General features: G+C 33.8%; 1 protein-coding gene across 1 annotated transcript in view; it reads right to left on the bottom strand.

The window, feature by feature from the left end:
- Window positions 1-17,592, bottom strand: part of Stt3A (catalytic subunit 3A of the oligosaccharyltransferase complex) — a 98,928-nt gene that overhangs the window by 19,942 nt on the left and 61,394 nt on the right. The window contains exons 13-14 of the mRNA XM_035370581.2: window positions 10,727-10,946; window positions 1,043-1,231 (exon numbers count right to left, since the gene is read on the bottom strand). Coding sequence (XP_035226472.1) covers window positions 1,043-1,231; window positions 10,727-10,946 — 409 coding nt within the window. The remainder of the gene's footprint in view (window positions 1-1,042; window positions 1,232-10,726; window positions 10,947-17,592) is intronic.

The raw sequence follows: 17,592 nt of genomic DNA, 5'->3' as shown, positions 1-17,592 counted from the left end.
GTTATCCAAAACACACTCACTGCAAATTTGTACCTCAGTCTGGTAATTCAACCTGCATTGCTGCCTTTCATGAACAGCATTCAAGGGGAAGTTTTCCAACAGGATAATGTTCTCCTTCTTACTGCTGTTATAATGCAACATGCTCTACAGAGTGTCAACATGTTACCATGGCCTGTGAGATCACCAGCTCTGTTTTCAATTGAGCATGAATGGGATATCATTGGACGACAACTTCAGCATCATCCACAGCCAGCACTAACCATCCCAATATTGACAGAACAAGTACAACAAGCATGGAACTCCACCCACAAAGAGACATTCGGCACCTGTATGACACAATACATGCACGTATGCAGGCTTGTGTTCAAAATTCTGGAGGTAACACCGATTATTAATGTAACAGTATTTCAGATCTGAAATGCATTTTCTTGAGCTTATTAACCTGTGATCTTGAAAATTTAATCAATTAAACACGTTAACTAGACAAATGCATTGTCCAAATTTCATTACAATAATTTTTCCTTGGTGTTAAGATTTTTTTTTTTTTTTTTTTTGTCATTTCCTATTTTCATATCTTGAGACTAAATTATTAAATACTAAATGATTAAATTAAATTTAAAATATAGTTCATTTAGTCAAGGCAAAGTATAGGAGGTCTATCTGCCTAAAAGAAGGAAAGACCTCTTGGAGGTCTTTATAAGGAAAACTGGCTGGTATTTATATCACATCTCACAGAAGTCATTTGAACACCCAAGCAATCAGCTTGTTTACTAAATAGAACTAACCAGTGTTTAACTCTTACATATAGATTACATATTTTAAATAAGCTATTATGACCGATTCCTACATTTGTTTGACATTAATTTAATAAAAATGGGATTAATGATTTTCAAGCTTATTAAAAAAAACATACTTCCTAATTAGCAAATAAAAATGTTTCATCACATTAAATCATCAAAAATAAAACAAATCTGCTATACTTTAATAAGTATAAAAAAAATAAACACACATACAAAAATTGATATTATGCAAAAATCAATACCTGCTTCTGTGTAAACAGATCCAAACCTATAGTAGCACATTTTGTACATTAAACAATTTAGAAGAACAGGTGAACCTTCTCTATCAATGCGGAATTCACCAGATGATGTATAATAATCATTCTCTTTGATATGTTTACCACGCTCAGTGCTTCCCCCAATCCTCACCATCCATAAAAATTTATTTATATCTGTAATTAAGAATGAAACAAAACTTGTAATGAATGCATTGTAAAAATATTCAAAGTACATATCTCAGAATTCACAGCACAAAAGCAATAATTTACAATCACAATTCCAAGTACTATTAATACTGTATAAAATTTAGAGAATTTATTGAACGATCTCGGCACCACTACAGACTTTGGCATCTATGATACGGGGTCAATGGGCAGTCTTCTTAATGGACACCACGAGTGCAGGCCACTAGCCACCATTTGATGACAAATGTTTCTGGTCAATATGGGAGTATTCCAGGGTGGCTTGAATTTTGCCTGCCAAGAATAAGTTAACTGAACTTATATTTATTTATTTTCATGAAAAGCATTTTCATAATGGTTCACAATCACTATTAAATTCTATTAGACAAATTTATTGGCCCATTTATGGCAAGAATATAGCTAGAAAGATAGTCCAAAACTGCATAATTTGCTTTAAAGCAAAACCAATAATTTCTCAACAACCGGGAGAATTACCTAAAGAGAGAATTAATATTAACTTTACATTTAATTGTTGTGCTATTGATTATTGCGGCCCATTTTTGATAAAGTACAAAGGGCAATGCAAGGGTAACTATCATAAGATAATGTTTGTATTTTTGTTTGTATGGTGACAAAAGCAATCCATCTAGAGATTGTCAATGACTTAACCGCAGAAGCATTCACTACTTGTCTGAAGAGGTTCTTTGCCCGACAAGGTAAAATAGAAAAAATATTTAGTGACAATGCAAAAAAACTTTGTTAGTGTAAATACATAAATGCAAAATGGAGGCAGAAGTGGCTTGTAAGTGCACCACCAGTTGTCAGTGGATACGTTGGTCCATGCATGCTCACATCACTTTGTCTGTACCGGCACTCCTCGAATTTGCCACATTTCCTTGCTCCAACCATCGTCGCCATAGACGGTGCACGATGGATGCATCCAGGTGTGTGTCAACTAAGATCTGATTGTATGGACCAACCTGCCCTTCACAATCCAATCACCATGCCCTTCCTAAAACCATCTGTCTGCTAAAACTACCTCCGTTTAAGACAACCTGGCATTCTCTGCTATTAAGTGTGTCATCAGCGAAAAAAGAACAAATTTTCTACGATTGTTTCTCTAGCAAAAAATTGAACACTGCAGGTTCCTTCTCTTATATCATCTTCATGTGCACTGGAGAGCTGCACATTTCACATCATTTGCATAACTCAGTGATGTGCATCAATCTTGAAATTTGCATAATTTTCAGGCCACTCCTTCTCGGTGTTGCTTTTTTAAATGTCGGGTAGCGTTTTTAACACACAGAATAAAATATACCTTCTTATTCAAACAGTTCAAAAAAAAACTTGTTATATATTAAATAATTTTATAACACATAAATATTAAAAAACAAAACCATTCTTTAAATGCAAATTGTAATGAAATTTGATTGTGTTTAAAAGTTTCAGTGACAAATGGGAACAATAATAAAGTTATGAAATCAAGAGGAATACAATCCAAGTTGCAAGTTGCTGGTTTTTTACATATTAAACTATAATTTAATTTACCAAAATTGAACTTTCTGAATGTTAAAAACTCTATGAATATCTGATATCTCTATATATCAGAGACGAGATACATATGCTTTAAAAAAAATTCCTTCATGTTTTTGTGATTTTATATAAAAGTGATGAATAAAATCGTATATATATATATGTAAATGTAAGAAAAATAAAGAATATGTAAAAGATTAATTTCCCTTCTCTATTCTAAAAATAGCAGCATCTATTTCAACTGCGTCATTTCGAGAAAAATCTGTGTCATATCACTCTTACATAATTCTGGTGATGTAAATTGAACTAAAACTCAAGCAGCCAATAATAATTTTACAGCAATATTAACTATTCAATCAAAATGCTTTGAGAACCGAAACTCAGTTTAACTTAAGATTTCATCCTGAACATTATGCCCTTTATTTCTATGCTTTGCCTTAGATGGATTGCAGTCTGTCTTCTTTTTTGCTGCAAATCTATCAAGAATGTAAGCCTTTTGGAAATGTGCCGACTTGTGTGTAGCAACAACATATTGCAATTATGGATCAACACTTCTACGCCATCAAAATTCATGCTCCTGAATATATTATATATATACACTGAAGTGACAAAAGTCATGGAATACCTCCTAATATTTTGTCAGTCCTCCTTTTGCCCGGTGAAGTGCAGCAACTCGACGTGGCATGGACTCAACAAGTCATTGGAAGTCCCCTGCAGGAATATTGAGCCATGCTGCCACTATAGACGTTCATAAGTGTTGACAGTACAGGGTTTTGGGCACGAACTGACCTCTCGATGATGTCCCATAAATGTTCGATGGGATTCATGTTGGGCGATCTAGGTGGCCAGATCATTTGCTGGAACTGTCCAGAATGTTCTTCTAACCAATCGCGAACAATTGTGGCCCGGTGACATGGCGCATTGTCATCCATAAAAATCCCATCGTTGTTCGAGTACGTGAAGTCCATGAATGGCTATAAGTGATCTCCAAGTAGCTGAAGGTATCTATTTCCAGTCAATGATCAGTTCAGTTGCACCAGAGGACAGAGTCCATGCCATGTAAAAACAGCCCAGACCATCATGGAACCACCACCAGCTTGAACGGTGCCTTGTTGACAACTTTGGTCCATGGCTTCGTGGGGTCTGCGCCACACTCGAACCCTACCATCAGCTCTTACCAACTGAAATCATGACTCATCTGACCAAGCCACGGTTTTCCATTCGTTTAGGGACCAACCAATATGCTCACGAGCCCACGAGAGTCGCTGCAGGTGATGTCGTGCTGTCAGTAAAGGCACTCGAGTCGATCTTCTGCTGTCATAGCCCAAGGAAGACAAATTTTGCCACACTGTCCTATCAGACACGTCCCTTGTACATCCCACATTGATTTCTGTGGTTATTTGATGCAGTGTTGCTTGTCTGTGAACATTTACAACTCTATGCAGACATCGCTGGTCTCGGTCGTTAAGTGCAGGTTGTCGGCCGCTGCGCTCTCCATGGTGGGATGTTATGTCTGAAATTAGATACTCTCGGCACGCTCTTGACACTGTGGATCTTGGAATGTTGAATTCCCTAACGATATCCGAAATGGAATGACCCATTCGCCTAGTTCCAACTACCATTCCGCGTTCAAAGTCTTAATTCTCGTCATGCGGCCATAATCACGTCAAAGCCTCTTCACATGAACAACTTGAACACAAATGAAAGCCCTGTCAAAGCACTTCGCATTTATACATTTTCTACGTGATACTACTGCCATCTGTATATTTGCATATTGCTATCCCATGACTTTTGTCACTTCAGTGTATATATATATGTGTGTGTGTGTGTGAGAGAGAGAGAGAGAGAGAGAGGTTACCCATAACATGAAAAATGCACATACAGCATGAGTTAAAACATAACTAAACTACCTTACTATGAGATTACTAATATGAATGAAAGTAAAATAAAATGCTGAAAATGAACATATTACTGGTGATAGATGAAATTTACATAAAGAGCTGTAACCCCACAAAGATTTGGAAGTCCACAACAGTTGATGTAATACTGAGTAATTCTTGCAAACTATCAGTATCTAACAGTCCTACAGGCATGCAAGCTCATGCCTTGACAGACTACATCTATTCTCATCAATGGCTAGCTATAGACAAGCATCGTCCACTTGGACCCAGAACCTAAGCCTCAAAGGAACCTTGTTCGCAGCAGGTTTAGTGCTCGTCTGCCTCTGCAAGCTGCACTATGCTAGCATCAGATGACGTCACCTCACTAGGTATTTGCTGAATCAGCTTCCCATATATATATGTAAGATATAAGAAAATATGATAGCTGTTTTAAAAACAATTAGCGACCTCAAAATTAACTCTAGATTTGGTGCTCTCCACCTAAATTCATCTGTTCTGTCAAATTTGAGAATCTTCTATATTATGTAACAATGTCAAATTAGCCAATCATAGATTAGCTATACTTACATCACAGACTTGGTATAAATACTCTTGGCTCAAAAAATTACACAATTCTTTTGTTAACTTCGCCACTGCTAACACATCCCCATCACTTTGCTTCTTACCTGACTATGTCATTTCTTTTTAAAAAGCCAATGTACATAGAAATTTATTATATTTAATTATGATTGAATAAGTATCTGCCAAATTAAAGGATACATGTGAAAATAAAGACTTGTGATTTGTCGAAATCCAGTTTCGTTGCCTTCACCTGTATACCTTAGCCACCAGCCATGACTGTTATCGAAAGCTGTTAAGAGATCCAGGTTTCAATTGCGTGAAAAAGTTCACAGGATTTGAAATCCAATGTAAATAAAGAAAAATGTGATACTCATTATAAATGTAGTAATTTTAAAATAGGTGATTAGTAATGTGTGAAGAATTTCAATATCCTAATACCCATAAATCTCTCTATCCTTTTCCAAGCCCTTACAAAATTTTAAAACAATATTCTGTAGTTACTTTTGAAATTGATAAGCCTAATCCTCTAACTAAAAAGAAATCAGATATTGCTCATTCTACAAGACTCAGACCTTTTAATCCAGCTAGTGTGTTTAAATTAACTATTAGAAATGGTAGAATTCCTGTCTCTGTCCAAAATTAATTTATTTTTAATTTTGCAAAATTCTGCATTAATTTTTTCCAGATTATGATATTTAATATCTGATTTAGACTTTAAACCCTAACTATGACAAATTATTTTTCCTGATTTTGACCTTTCCCATTCTGGCTCCTTTCCTTCTTCCCAGAGTTTTCCATTCAAAATTTGTTCAGCATGTCTTCCATAGCCCAGAAGATGATGACAGAATAAACTGTACCACCGCATTTTGAAAAATGTGGATTCAATACAATATTTTTCATTCAAAGACAAATGCTTTTATTTTTTTTTCCAACACTAGGTTTCACACTATGGGTATTACTTCTTGCATCCTCTCTTTAAGCAGGATACAAGAAGTGGTAGCACTTGCCCGCTGTCCCCCTAGAACACTCCTAACACCTCCCTAAATCTCCCCCCCCCCGTTTGTTGTTAGAAGATTCAACTATGGCCATGAGACTGACTTGCATTTTTCTATATTCTTACCTCTGACCACAGTTTAGCACAGAAGAGCTACCACACACACTCAAATTTTAAAACAAAAATTTTCTTTCTTCTTATTGTAGTGTAATATTTAATTATGTTTTTCCAAAATTAAAAAAGACTAACTTGATTATACAAGTTGTCTTTAATTTCAGTCTTAATTTTGTATAATGTTGTATTATTATTGAGTAATATGAAACATTTTTGAGATAGAAAACTGACAATTATACAATACCAAAAACCAGTTACTTTTTCTAAGGAAAGGAGGATTTTTGAACTATTGTACTTAAGCACCCCCATCAGCAAGGTGATATGCTGATTTTGTTGGAAAGGGCATGCCAAAATAATATTCAAAGTATTATTTAGTATTGCATTATATTATTATGTTTATATTATTATGTGTTTATATTATTATATTATTATTGCATTATATTATTATGTTATGTACATTTCTATATGAAAGCTGACAACTCAATCTGTATTATAATGGAAATGTTTTCATCAACTAGGATTTGAGACTTTTTAGTAAACATTACCTTATGAAAAACATGTGAACATTTATTTTAAAGAATTTTAGTGAACTTTGAACATTTACCCGGTGGAATTACTTTAGTCAACAAATTTTACAAAATTTTCATTGCACATTCAAAGACACTGGACATTTTTTCAAAGGACTAAAGCACTTCTAAAATTATACTAGCCTTAATTTTAGTTAGTTTATTTAGAAATTGTTATTGTAATAGTGTAAATTATATGTTACACATTTCACAATCTGTATATGAGAAAGGTCATGAATCACGAGGGGGCATAGGAAAACCTGTAGGCTATGTCCTTGATGATTCCTCATGTCTTTCCTCGTATAATAAACTTTCTCTTTCTTCGCTAATTCACTAATGATTTCCTGCCACCTTGCTCTCCCAACCTTTCTTTTGAAAAGGGGGGGACATGTAAGAAATAACATGCAACACATGTTATAAGAAAATACAATAGCTGTTTTAAAAACAATTGGCAACCTCAAAATTAACATTCTAGATTTGGTGCTCTTCTCCTAAATTCATCTGTTCTTCCAAATTAGAGAATCTTCTATGTTATGTAACAATGTCAAATTAACCAATCGCGGATTAGCTCCTTATACTTTGGGTAACACTCACGTACCTTAAAACTAATTTGGTGATGCAGCATTGCTTTCGGTAAGCATGCGTTTTTAACATCAAACTGAAATCTAAGGATTAACGTGATCTCAAATACACAGGAAGTGTGACTTCAAAAATTTATTATATTTTGGAATATGATGAGGTGTGTAAGGTTACACACCTGATTATATGAATCTAGACAGCAAATTATTACATGACATGTTGTATAACACTTGTACTCTTACAGTATAAAGGGCACAAAACCGATTGTCACTTTGATGCACATTGATACCCAGAAGCTACACTAATAAAATGGCTGATATATATTCAGTTTTCTCTCACTTAGGTGATGTTTGATACTTTTTTTTTAAGGAATAAGAGCTTTCCAAGCAAATAAATTATTTCTCTTTTTAATACATTTTTTAAATGTGTTCCTTTCTCTTATTTTTACATGACACCCACTTGAGAGAGAATTGATTTAAAAAAGGCATACAAGTGCTATTGACCCAATACCAATGGAGAAATTTCGTGGAAGATTTTCTGGGGGGGGGAATGGCTCATAACAGCGCTTTACATTGAAAAACCAAAAGAACTCATGCAGTAAGCTCCCTTTATAGGACAAATAACAATGAAATGAAAGGGAAACTGGCTCATATCAACATTTCGGATAAAGGTAAAAAATCATGCAGTCAGTCTACTTTGAGTCCAAAAAATAAATGGTTTTCAAATAACAGCTACTTTAACTGAGTTAGGTTATTTAATTATGGCAAAGCCTCGAAGGCTAACTGCCTGAAATTTGCTTTCTTGACCGTGGGCCCTGAGATGTATAAGCATATGCCCTGAATAAGTGGTCAGCTTGTCGCAGGACCCCCCAGTATTTAGCCCCCAAGCAAACTTGGTACTCATTTTAACGATCCAAGGGATGGAAATCAAGGGAAGCCCGAGTTGACCTTGCCCAGCCCAGGGTTCGAACCCCGGACCTGTGACGCTGCTGCCCACCAAGCCTCATATTAATATATATAATAAATAAATTTGTCTATTTGCATTGAATGGTGGCTTATAAATCCATCTTTTTATCGGATTTTCAGCTGGATTTTTATAAGATACATAATGGAATACAAACAGAAATATAAATATAGAATATACAACATAAAAATATGTGAAAGATACATATTATACTATACTTTTTATACCTTATATTTAGGATAAAATTAGAACGCTATATTACGGCACATGATATTTGTTAAAACAGTGTAAACACATCTAAGGTGATTTTGGACAGTTGGAACAAGGGGTCGTAGTTTTTTTTTTTTTTTTTCTTTAAATTTTATTTTTTCTAATTTCCTGGTGTTTGCCTCTTCTGGTAATATTGGGTGTTGTACATCCTTCTTATAGGTTTCTCCTGTTGATTCTTATGAATCTCTAAATGGTGAAACACTTTCTTCGTTTTGTTTCTATAATTGTCAGGCAAAGTATTTTCCCAGGAAAATAATTTCGCAATGAGAAATTCCCGAAATTTTCTTATCTGTATTTTTTTTATTTGTGGCTCTCTGGTATATGATATGAGCATCTTCTATAGTTGTTCCTAAGGGTAAATGTAGTGCCAGTTTCCAATACCACTTGATGTATTTCCATACTATTGTAGTATATGACATATGGTTGCTCCTATATCGATACCAGTTTTTCTATTATTATATGGCATTACTGCCAAAAATTTCTGTTTCGGAGGACACACGCAGTGAGTAGAATCTGAGCTTGAAGTCATAATGGCATGTTTTGTCGATAATATTCTAACATCATGAACATCTCTCCATTTTAGCACCACAATACTGTTGTCATCTTCTCATGCTATTAATTCATCTTCTTTAATGGGTACGACATTACAAAATGCGGCATAATTTTTTTGTTCTGCTGTACAGTTCCAATGACATGCATTTTAAAAATTAAAAATCTAAGTTAAGACATAGCTCATGTAAAAGTAGTCGGCAAACAAAGTCTGTCCTTCATTTAGTAATTTATCTGCAAGTTCATTCAGCTATGCCAACTTGCTTTCTTCCGTTTTCCCAGAAAATATTTTTGCAGACCACGTGTATCCTTCGTAGGAGCACAGTTCGAATAGATTTTATACCATATTTAAGGGATTTTGTTGGTATGTATTGCCTGAATATTAGTTGCCCCCTCCAAAAAGATTTGGTCCCGTGAGAAACTCAACTCAATCGCACTAGGCAATGAACATATCAAACTACCGTTAAACATTAAACTGCCATTAATTTCAAGGATGTAATGACAGCATGTGGCTGACAATGAATTAATAATTTTGAACAGCTACCACTTAAAATTTTTCATTCTGCCATTGGAAAAAATTTTAATGATGTTTTTAACTTTATAGAGATATTAGATAAACATGCACATAATTAATATATACAGAATGACTATCATTTCAAAATGCTCTTCTAAATACTAAACAAAACATATTGTGTGACCTATGGAGCCAGCCTTCATTTTAAATAGGCCTTCAGAGGTGTAGAAGTTTGCCACTATTCGAATATAGTATTAACCTTTTGATGGTCATGAATGAATTCAGCTTACATTCTAGACGCACCACAGTGGGTACAAATGAACAGAAAAAGCATCGCAAATTTATGACCGACAGATTTTGTGTACATTTGCAAAGTATGAATTGCTTAATCACTGCCAAAGGGTTAAGAAATTGTTATGAAAAATGAATGATAAATACACACTTGAAAAAAATAACAGCACTACATTAAAACTATTTTTACTTGATCCCAGAAAGCACTCTTTGGGCAGGTCATTACAAAAATACCCCCTGAATTATTTGCAATATTTTCAGTTGAGCATCTGAAATTTACACACATACTGATAGCATACATAAAGGGAAAACTAAAGAGCCGTTATCACTCATTGTAATGAGTGTGTCATGTATGACACAGTGCTTCATTTAGTAATGAAAAAAAGAAAAACTTAAAAAAATTACTAATATTTGTATTTTAAAGTGTTCACACATAGAAATAAAATTCAGCACGTTAGAGCAAAACATATTTGCTGTTTAGGTAAAAATAACACACCAAACAAGTATTCATTTAGAAGTCAAACAACAAAATGATTGCTTGATTTTTGTTGTTCGACTTCTAAATTCAACATTTGCTGTGTATGAGATAAAAAGAGGAAAACTTTACAAAAGTTTATGAACATTTTGCAACAAGCATTTTAAAACAATTACCATCAGATGAATATCCAGTAAGACCGCCAAAGATAACTAAAACATAATTCACGTCAAGTTCCCTCATTATTTCATAAGCTTTTTCCTCTGAAGAAGCCATTGCTTGTCCAACTCGAGATATATGAGTATTATTCCAGGTATTGTTGTCCACCAATATACTTCGATTAGCCATTGCTGTAATCTGATAACCATAATCCCACCATGACATGACTTTGGCATCCTGAAAAGTGGTAAGTACACATACATATTAATATTTAGTCCTTCGAAAATTTTGGATGTTATGTTGTTTATATTTCCTTATTAAATATTTAATATTATTACCAAAAAGCAAATTTAGTGTTGCTATACATTTTACCTGGTACTTCTGTGGAAAACATGTAAAATATTTTAGCTAAGGAAAATGTTTCCTATTTTATTCTCACATGCGAGTTTCTTTCTTTATTTTCTTTTTTCTTTCTTTTTTTTTTTTTTTTTTTTTTTTGTGTGTGTGTGTGTGTGTGTGTTCATCTTGAAAACTGCACAAACAGCTATGAACAATTATCACCCACATGTGAATCAATTCAAGAGTGACACATACTGAGCCTAGCATACACAGTTGAAAAATATAGGCATTTTTACTATTCTTCAAGTCAGAATATTTCTTTGATAACTATAATAAGTTGAAATTTCTCAAAAAAATAATTCTATTATCTAATCTGTTCCACATTAATAATCGCGTTATACTGCAGATTAATAACAAATCAAAACTTAAAATATACATGATTCTATATTTGCAAATTAATAAAGTACAGGAACATTTAAAAAAATTATAAACATAAAAATGCATAAAAAGTTGGTAAAAATTAATCTCAGGAATTAAACACCCTTGCAAATTATTCATACTGAATTTCTTTTTCACTAGCTTAGTAATATTTACCCATATAGGCTTATGTACACAGCACAAGTGCAACTTATATGTCTTTAGATTTATATATAGCATTGTTCTAGTATACGTATTTTGATACAAAATCAGACCTTTTCTGAAATAACATACCGATTTTTTTTTTCTATATTTCAATTCTATGACTCAAATTAAGCCAAAGTGCAAGTGTTGTAAAAATTGCATGAGCAGTTTTTTTTTTTTTTTAAATTAGCTCTCAAAATTTTAGCTCCTCTATGTTAATTGAATTTGATATATATTTACTTATATCTCTTTTTTTTATTAAAATTACTAGTTTCCTTTTTCCAGAATTCAAAATTTAGACTTAATCCAGATATAATTCACACATTTTGTATGATTTATTTTTAAATATTTTTTACAAATTTTTCAAAAAAACGTTTTGTACTATAACCTATCAAAATTTTAACATCTTAAAGTAGATGTATTTCTACACATACCTGCCAAAAAAAATAGTGTTTTTTTATTCAAAATTTCCTAAAATATACATGAATTTACATATCGGCACATTTTGAAATTTGGCATATTCATTATAAGCGATAATAATGTCAAATGCGGTTTAACTACTTTGTTAAAATAACTTGAAAGTAATGAAAGATGACTTTTTCTACTGAGGTACAATAAAAAAAAGGAAAGGAAAATAGGTTGCTATAAATTAAGAAGTTCTCCAAGTGAATTATTCTTGGCGCAAAATGAAAAAAAGTGCAAAGTTAAATTTTTTAATTTCTCTATAAATTTCGCATCAATTTTTACAATACCTAATATTTAGTCATAATTTGAGTTGTGGAATCAAAATATAGAAAAAATTGGCATGTCATTTCAGAAAAAGTCCAACTTTGCATCAAAATACCTATGTTAGAATAATGCTGTATATAAATGTAATATCTATCATACGTCACACTTGCAAGGCATGAAAAATGCAATTTGAATTTCGTCAAGTGGCCCAGTAGAATGGGAGATATAGAATTGTCAATTTTTTTTCCCCCTGGGCAGTGTACAAAGGGATGGAATTCATAGTGATTCAAGTCAACACATTGTCATTTTGCAGAAAACATATTTTGCATTTATATTCATAAGAAGCTCAGTAACTTTTGTGAAGCAGTCTCAAGATACCTAAAAAAAAAAAAAACATACTTAAACTCAGTGAGGCTGAACATTCTGAAAATGTTGCTTCACCTTTCAGGGTTTCATAAAATCATTTGTCAAAACTCGATTACAAGTAAAAAGCTGTGGTCTCATTTTTGAATATTTGATATTTATATATAGCATTGTTCTAGCATAGCTATTTTGATACAAAATCAGACTTTTTCTGAAATGACATACCGATTTTTTTTTTTTCTATATTTCAATTCTATGACTCAAATTAAGCCAAAGTGCCAAGTTTTGTAAAAATTGCATGAGTAGTTTTTTTTAAATTAGCAAAGCATTTTTAAAAAAGCAAAGCAGGCGATGGCTAGCTGCCTAAAAGGAGACTTGCTTTAGAAGACTTTCTAAGGGACCTTCTTTGCATTAATGTATAAAATATTTTAACTGCAGTAATTTATTCTCTGTACAATGGATTCATATATATAAAGTGTATAAAAGTGATATAAAAAGAAACTCAAGGGCAGTAACTACAAATGCTGACAGAAGAATGAACAGAAAAAAAAAAAAAAAAAAACAATTTACCAAAAGAGGCACAAATGTCGTGCAGCCTGACCCACATAGTGACCCCCCCCCAAAATGCAAGCACCGGCATAGGTTACATCATAGAAGCATTAGTACTGTAGATAAAGGTCATGAACAAAAGCATCTTGAAGACATTTTTATTTGGTTTAAAATATCTGTGTTTTTATTAGATTTATGATGTGCAGATTTCCCTCGAGGCAGGGGATTCTATTTTACCAGTTTAGAATCCCTACCTTATGGATTATTGCCAAAAAGGATATAATTTTGGCATTTTTACAATAATGACCTAATAAAAAGCTCGTACAAAAATAGAGAAATTGTCTAAGAAGTTCTAAAAATTTTAATTTGCATTTGTAAAATTTGTAAAATATGCAGCATTTGTAAAATAGAATTTGGTATTTAAAAAGCTAATGTTAGTTCAATTATAAATTAAATGGTTTTATTTCTCGCGCAGTGCAGCGCGTGACGAATATTAAAAGAAATCTAAGCCGGAAAATTGAAAATACAAGAGCGTGTGCATTAAATAAATAAATATCTCTTTTTGATTTCGAGAAAGTACTGGAAAATTCTAGCGCGTGATTTTAAAATCTTATAAAAGGAGGAAAACCTCTCAGTTCGTAATAGTTGCTTAGTTTGTTGTTGTTTAGAAAATTGCTCTTGTTGATTGTAGCGAATTCGCGGCTGTTTTGAATTACGTTCTTTTGGACATTTGAGTAGTTAAAAGATTACTACTGTGAGATATTGTAATACTGCATGATAATTTGAGAAGATTTAAGCATTTTTGTTGTGATAATAATAAATTTTTGTTCATTTTGCATCAGACTTGTGCATTCATTTCATAACGAACCCGTACGCACACAACAATTTTTGGTATCAGGAGTGGGGTTTGAATGCCAAATCACAAGAGCGATGGAAGAGCAGTTAAGACAGCTGATATCAGCCTTTGCTGCATTTAAAGAAGAAATGAAATATGATATGAAATCTGGTCAGGAAAAGATGGAAGAATCCGTTAAAAAGGAAATGGAAGCCGTTCACGAAAAGTTGGAAGCTGGTCAAGTAACTTTTAAAGAAGATATAAAAGCTGTACAAGAAAAGATTGAAGCAGGTCAAGATGAAATGAAAAGAGAAATAACCTGCATAATAGAAAGTAAATTTGAGGCTATGGAAGACAGAATAGGAGCTGTCGAAGATAAAGTCGGGCAAATTGAAGAAAAGGTTTCTTCTGTCAAAGATGAAATAGAAGATAGAGTGTCGGCTGTGGAGCAACGAGTCGAAGGAAGAGTTTCGGCCGTCCAACAACAAATTGAAGAGAGTTTCTGCAGTTGCCAAAGAAATGGAAACTTAAAAAAAATTGGTAGTGACGGTCCATCTCTGGTCGTCCATCTCTGAAGCTATCCACATATGATGGGAAGACATCCTGGCAAGTGTATAAGACCCAGTTTTCTATCGTTGCGGATGCGAATGGATGGGACTCCCAAGCTAAGGCCTGTCATCTCGCCGCTTCTCTGAGAGCAGATGCAGCGGATATCCTGCAGACGTTTCCCGAAAATCAAAGGCTAGATTTCGAAGCTCTATCCGGCACTTTGGAGCTGCACTTCGGCGAGAAATGTTTAAAAGACTACAACAGGTTCCGATTAAAATCCCGTCAACAGAAGCTCACCGAAACACTTCAGGAGCTCGCCACGGATGTTGAAAGGCTGTCACATCACGCCTTTTCGGAGTGCCCGACAGAAACAAGGGAAATCCTGTCCCTGCAATATTTCATCGATGGCATCCGGGACCCTGAAATACAGAAAGCTCTTCGAATGGCATATGTAAAGGACATAAAAAGTGCTCTGTTGTACGCCATGAAGTTCGAGGCAGCCCAGCAAGCAACTAGTAGCGATCGCTACCCAGTTAGAGCTGTGCAAGTCCATGAGCCAGTGGATCAACTGATGGCTCGTTTAGATGATTTAGCCAGACAAGTCGACGCTTTGATACGGAGTAGGAGCGAGAAGAAAGTGACTCTAAGGTGTTGGAGATGTGGTAGTGAAGGTCACCTAAGACGGAAATGCAGAACACCCCAGGGTACGGAATATAAAGCAGATGATTTTACTAGACAAGTCAGTGGCTTGAGACGGAACAGAAGTGAAAAGAAACTAATTCTAAAGTGCTGGAACTGCGGAGTTGAAGGCCACATACGAAGAAACTGCAGAACACCCCGAGGTACGGAAAATAAGACCATTTCCCAGCAACGACGCAGTAAACAAATTAGTGACCATATCGAGGAACGGAGGTTGCCAGATAATGAAAAACCTTGTTTTAACGTGCTTAAAATTTATACAGTGAGTGGCAACAGTAAAGGAATGTCCATTAATGGGAATATCGATGGAGTTCCTTGCAATATGATCATTGACACAGGAGCTAATGTTACCATCATTAGGAAAGATTTAGCTGAACAGTTTAAAGATAAACTTATTTGGACGCCATCCTGTGTTACCCTTCAGACTGCGTCTGGTAATAAGATCGACATAACTGGGAAGTTAAACGTAAGCATCACATTTGGAAATGCCGCCTACCATCACACGGCTTATGTGGCGGATATCACAGATCCATGCATACTCGGATTGGACTTTTTAAGGAAATACAATTTTTCCTTAGACTTGAAAAACAACAAACTGCTTTCAGCATCTGATGGCATTGTAGAGCAATTCATAATGGAGGCGATGAGGCTGTACAACTCCCCCCCCCCCCGCTAACTGTGATTGGAGTTGATCCAAAAAACAAGGAGAAACATTCTCTCCTTGTATGACTCACTTCTCGCATTATGCAATGGACAGTAAACAACGCTTGTAATCATCTCTAGATATTTTTTTCTAATACCTAATAAATATGTTATTTTGTGTTTGCTAATACAATGATCGCGTTCCTTACCTCCGCAGCTTGGATTACACTTTATTAAGGTAAGAACTTTAATTCTGTTTTATTCATCTGCTCGTCTCGATTTAGCGAAGTTGTAACAGTAAACAGAAATGAACCACGAATACCTTCAACAAAAGATTACGAGACCGAAAATATGTTTACTTCAACTAAACGCATAAAATACATCGAGATAAGCCATTCAGAATAAAAAACAGAAAAGATAATTTACCATAAATTATCGCTGGATAATCCGAAAAAGGAAAAGCCAAGCCTGTCTTCAAAAGCGAAACAAAACTGCATAGTTGCGTACTCATAGACTCCAACCTTCAGCAAACCTTGTCAGTAGTCAACGCGCGAACAACATTTTTACAACTTTGAAAATGTGCGCGTAGCGTATGTTGTAATTAACCATTCATTAATTTTAAATTAATAATTAATTGTAATCAATTTTATTACATTTAAAATCCATATACATATAAAACTGAATAATTAAAAATATACCTTGTAAATTATATGCACATTTAATTAGAAATTTTCTTTTAACTCCTCAAGCATTCACTAATAAAAAGTACTTCAAATCACTACTAATCATAGAAAAAATCAGAAGCTATAAATCATATCTTTATTCTGGATATGATTTCTACAGGGAAATAAAATTTAAATAACCAAGAATGATACATATAAGCATTAAACAAAATATGCATAATTTATGAATGCAAAGATTTATATGTAGCATGCTTAGCAAGCTTAAGTTCTGATTTTGAGAATGTTTTTTTATAACACAGTTCTTCATTTGCCTGCATATTTATTTTTTCAATCAAAACTGCTTCAAGAGTTTTAAGACCTAAATTTGGTCGAAATTCCGTCTGATTTTTTTTAACAATAGAAAAAATTCTTTCGCAAGCTGCATTTGAATGAGGTATTATTAAGACAGCAAGCATTACAGAAGGCAATACTTTGTATTTAATACACCCATTCATATTTTTTAATTTGGCAATTTCTCCCCATGCTATATCAATACGCAAATCTACAATTTCTTTCAAATCATCTACTTGATACATGGAAAATTCAATTTCTACTTAATTAAGACATTTTTCATCAATAATGGATGGAAAAGTATTCATCAAGTAAAGAACAGATGAAAATGAGACTTCAGTTCTCAAGTTGATGTCAGCAACTTCAGCATGTTTTAGAAATGGATCACTCAGTGGAAATTTATCAATTATATATGAACATGCAGTTACAAAAGAAGCTCGCACAGAATTGAAAAATGATTTCACTTCACTTTCATTCAACTTGGCATTTTTTAAATATAGTCTTGTTTCTGCACCAATCAGTAAATTTTCATTTTCTTTTTGTT

Source organism: Stegodyphus dumicola, chromosome X1 (genome assembly GCF_044657685.1).
Source record: "Stegodyphus dumicola isolate Sdum_Otavi_A_Nest chromosome X1, ASM4465768v1".
NCBI classification, from domain to species: Eukaryota; Metazoa; Arthropoda; class Arachnida; order Araneae; family Eresidae; genus Stegodyphus; species Stegodyphus dumicola.
The sequence above is the reverse complement of the archived record's forward strand: the minus strand, read 5'-3'. Positions and strand labels throughout refer to the sequence as shown.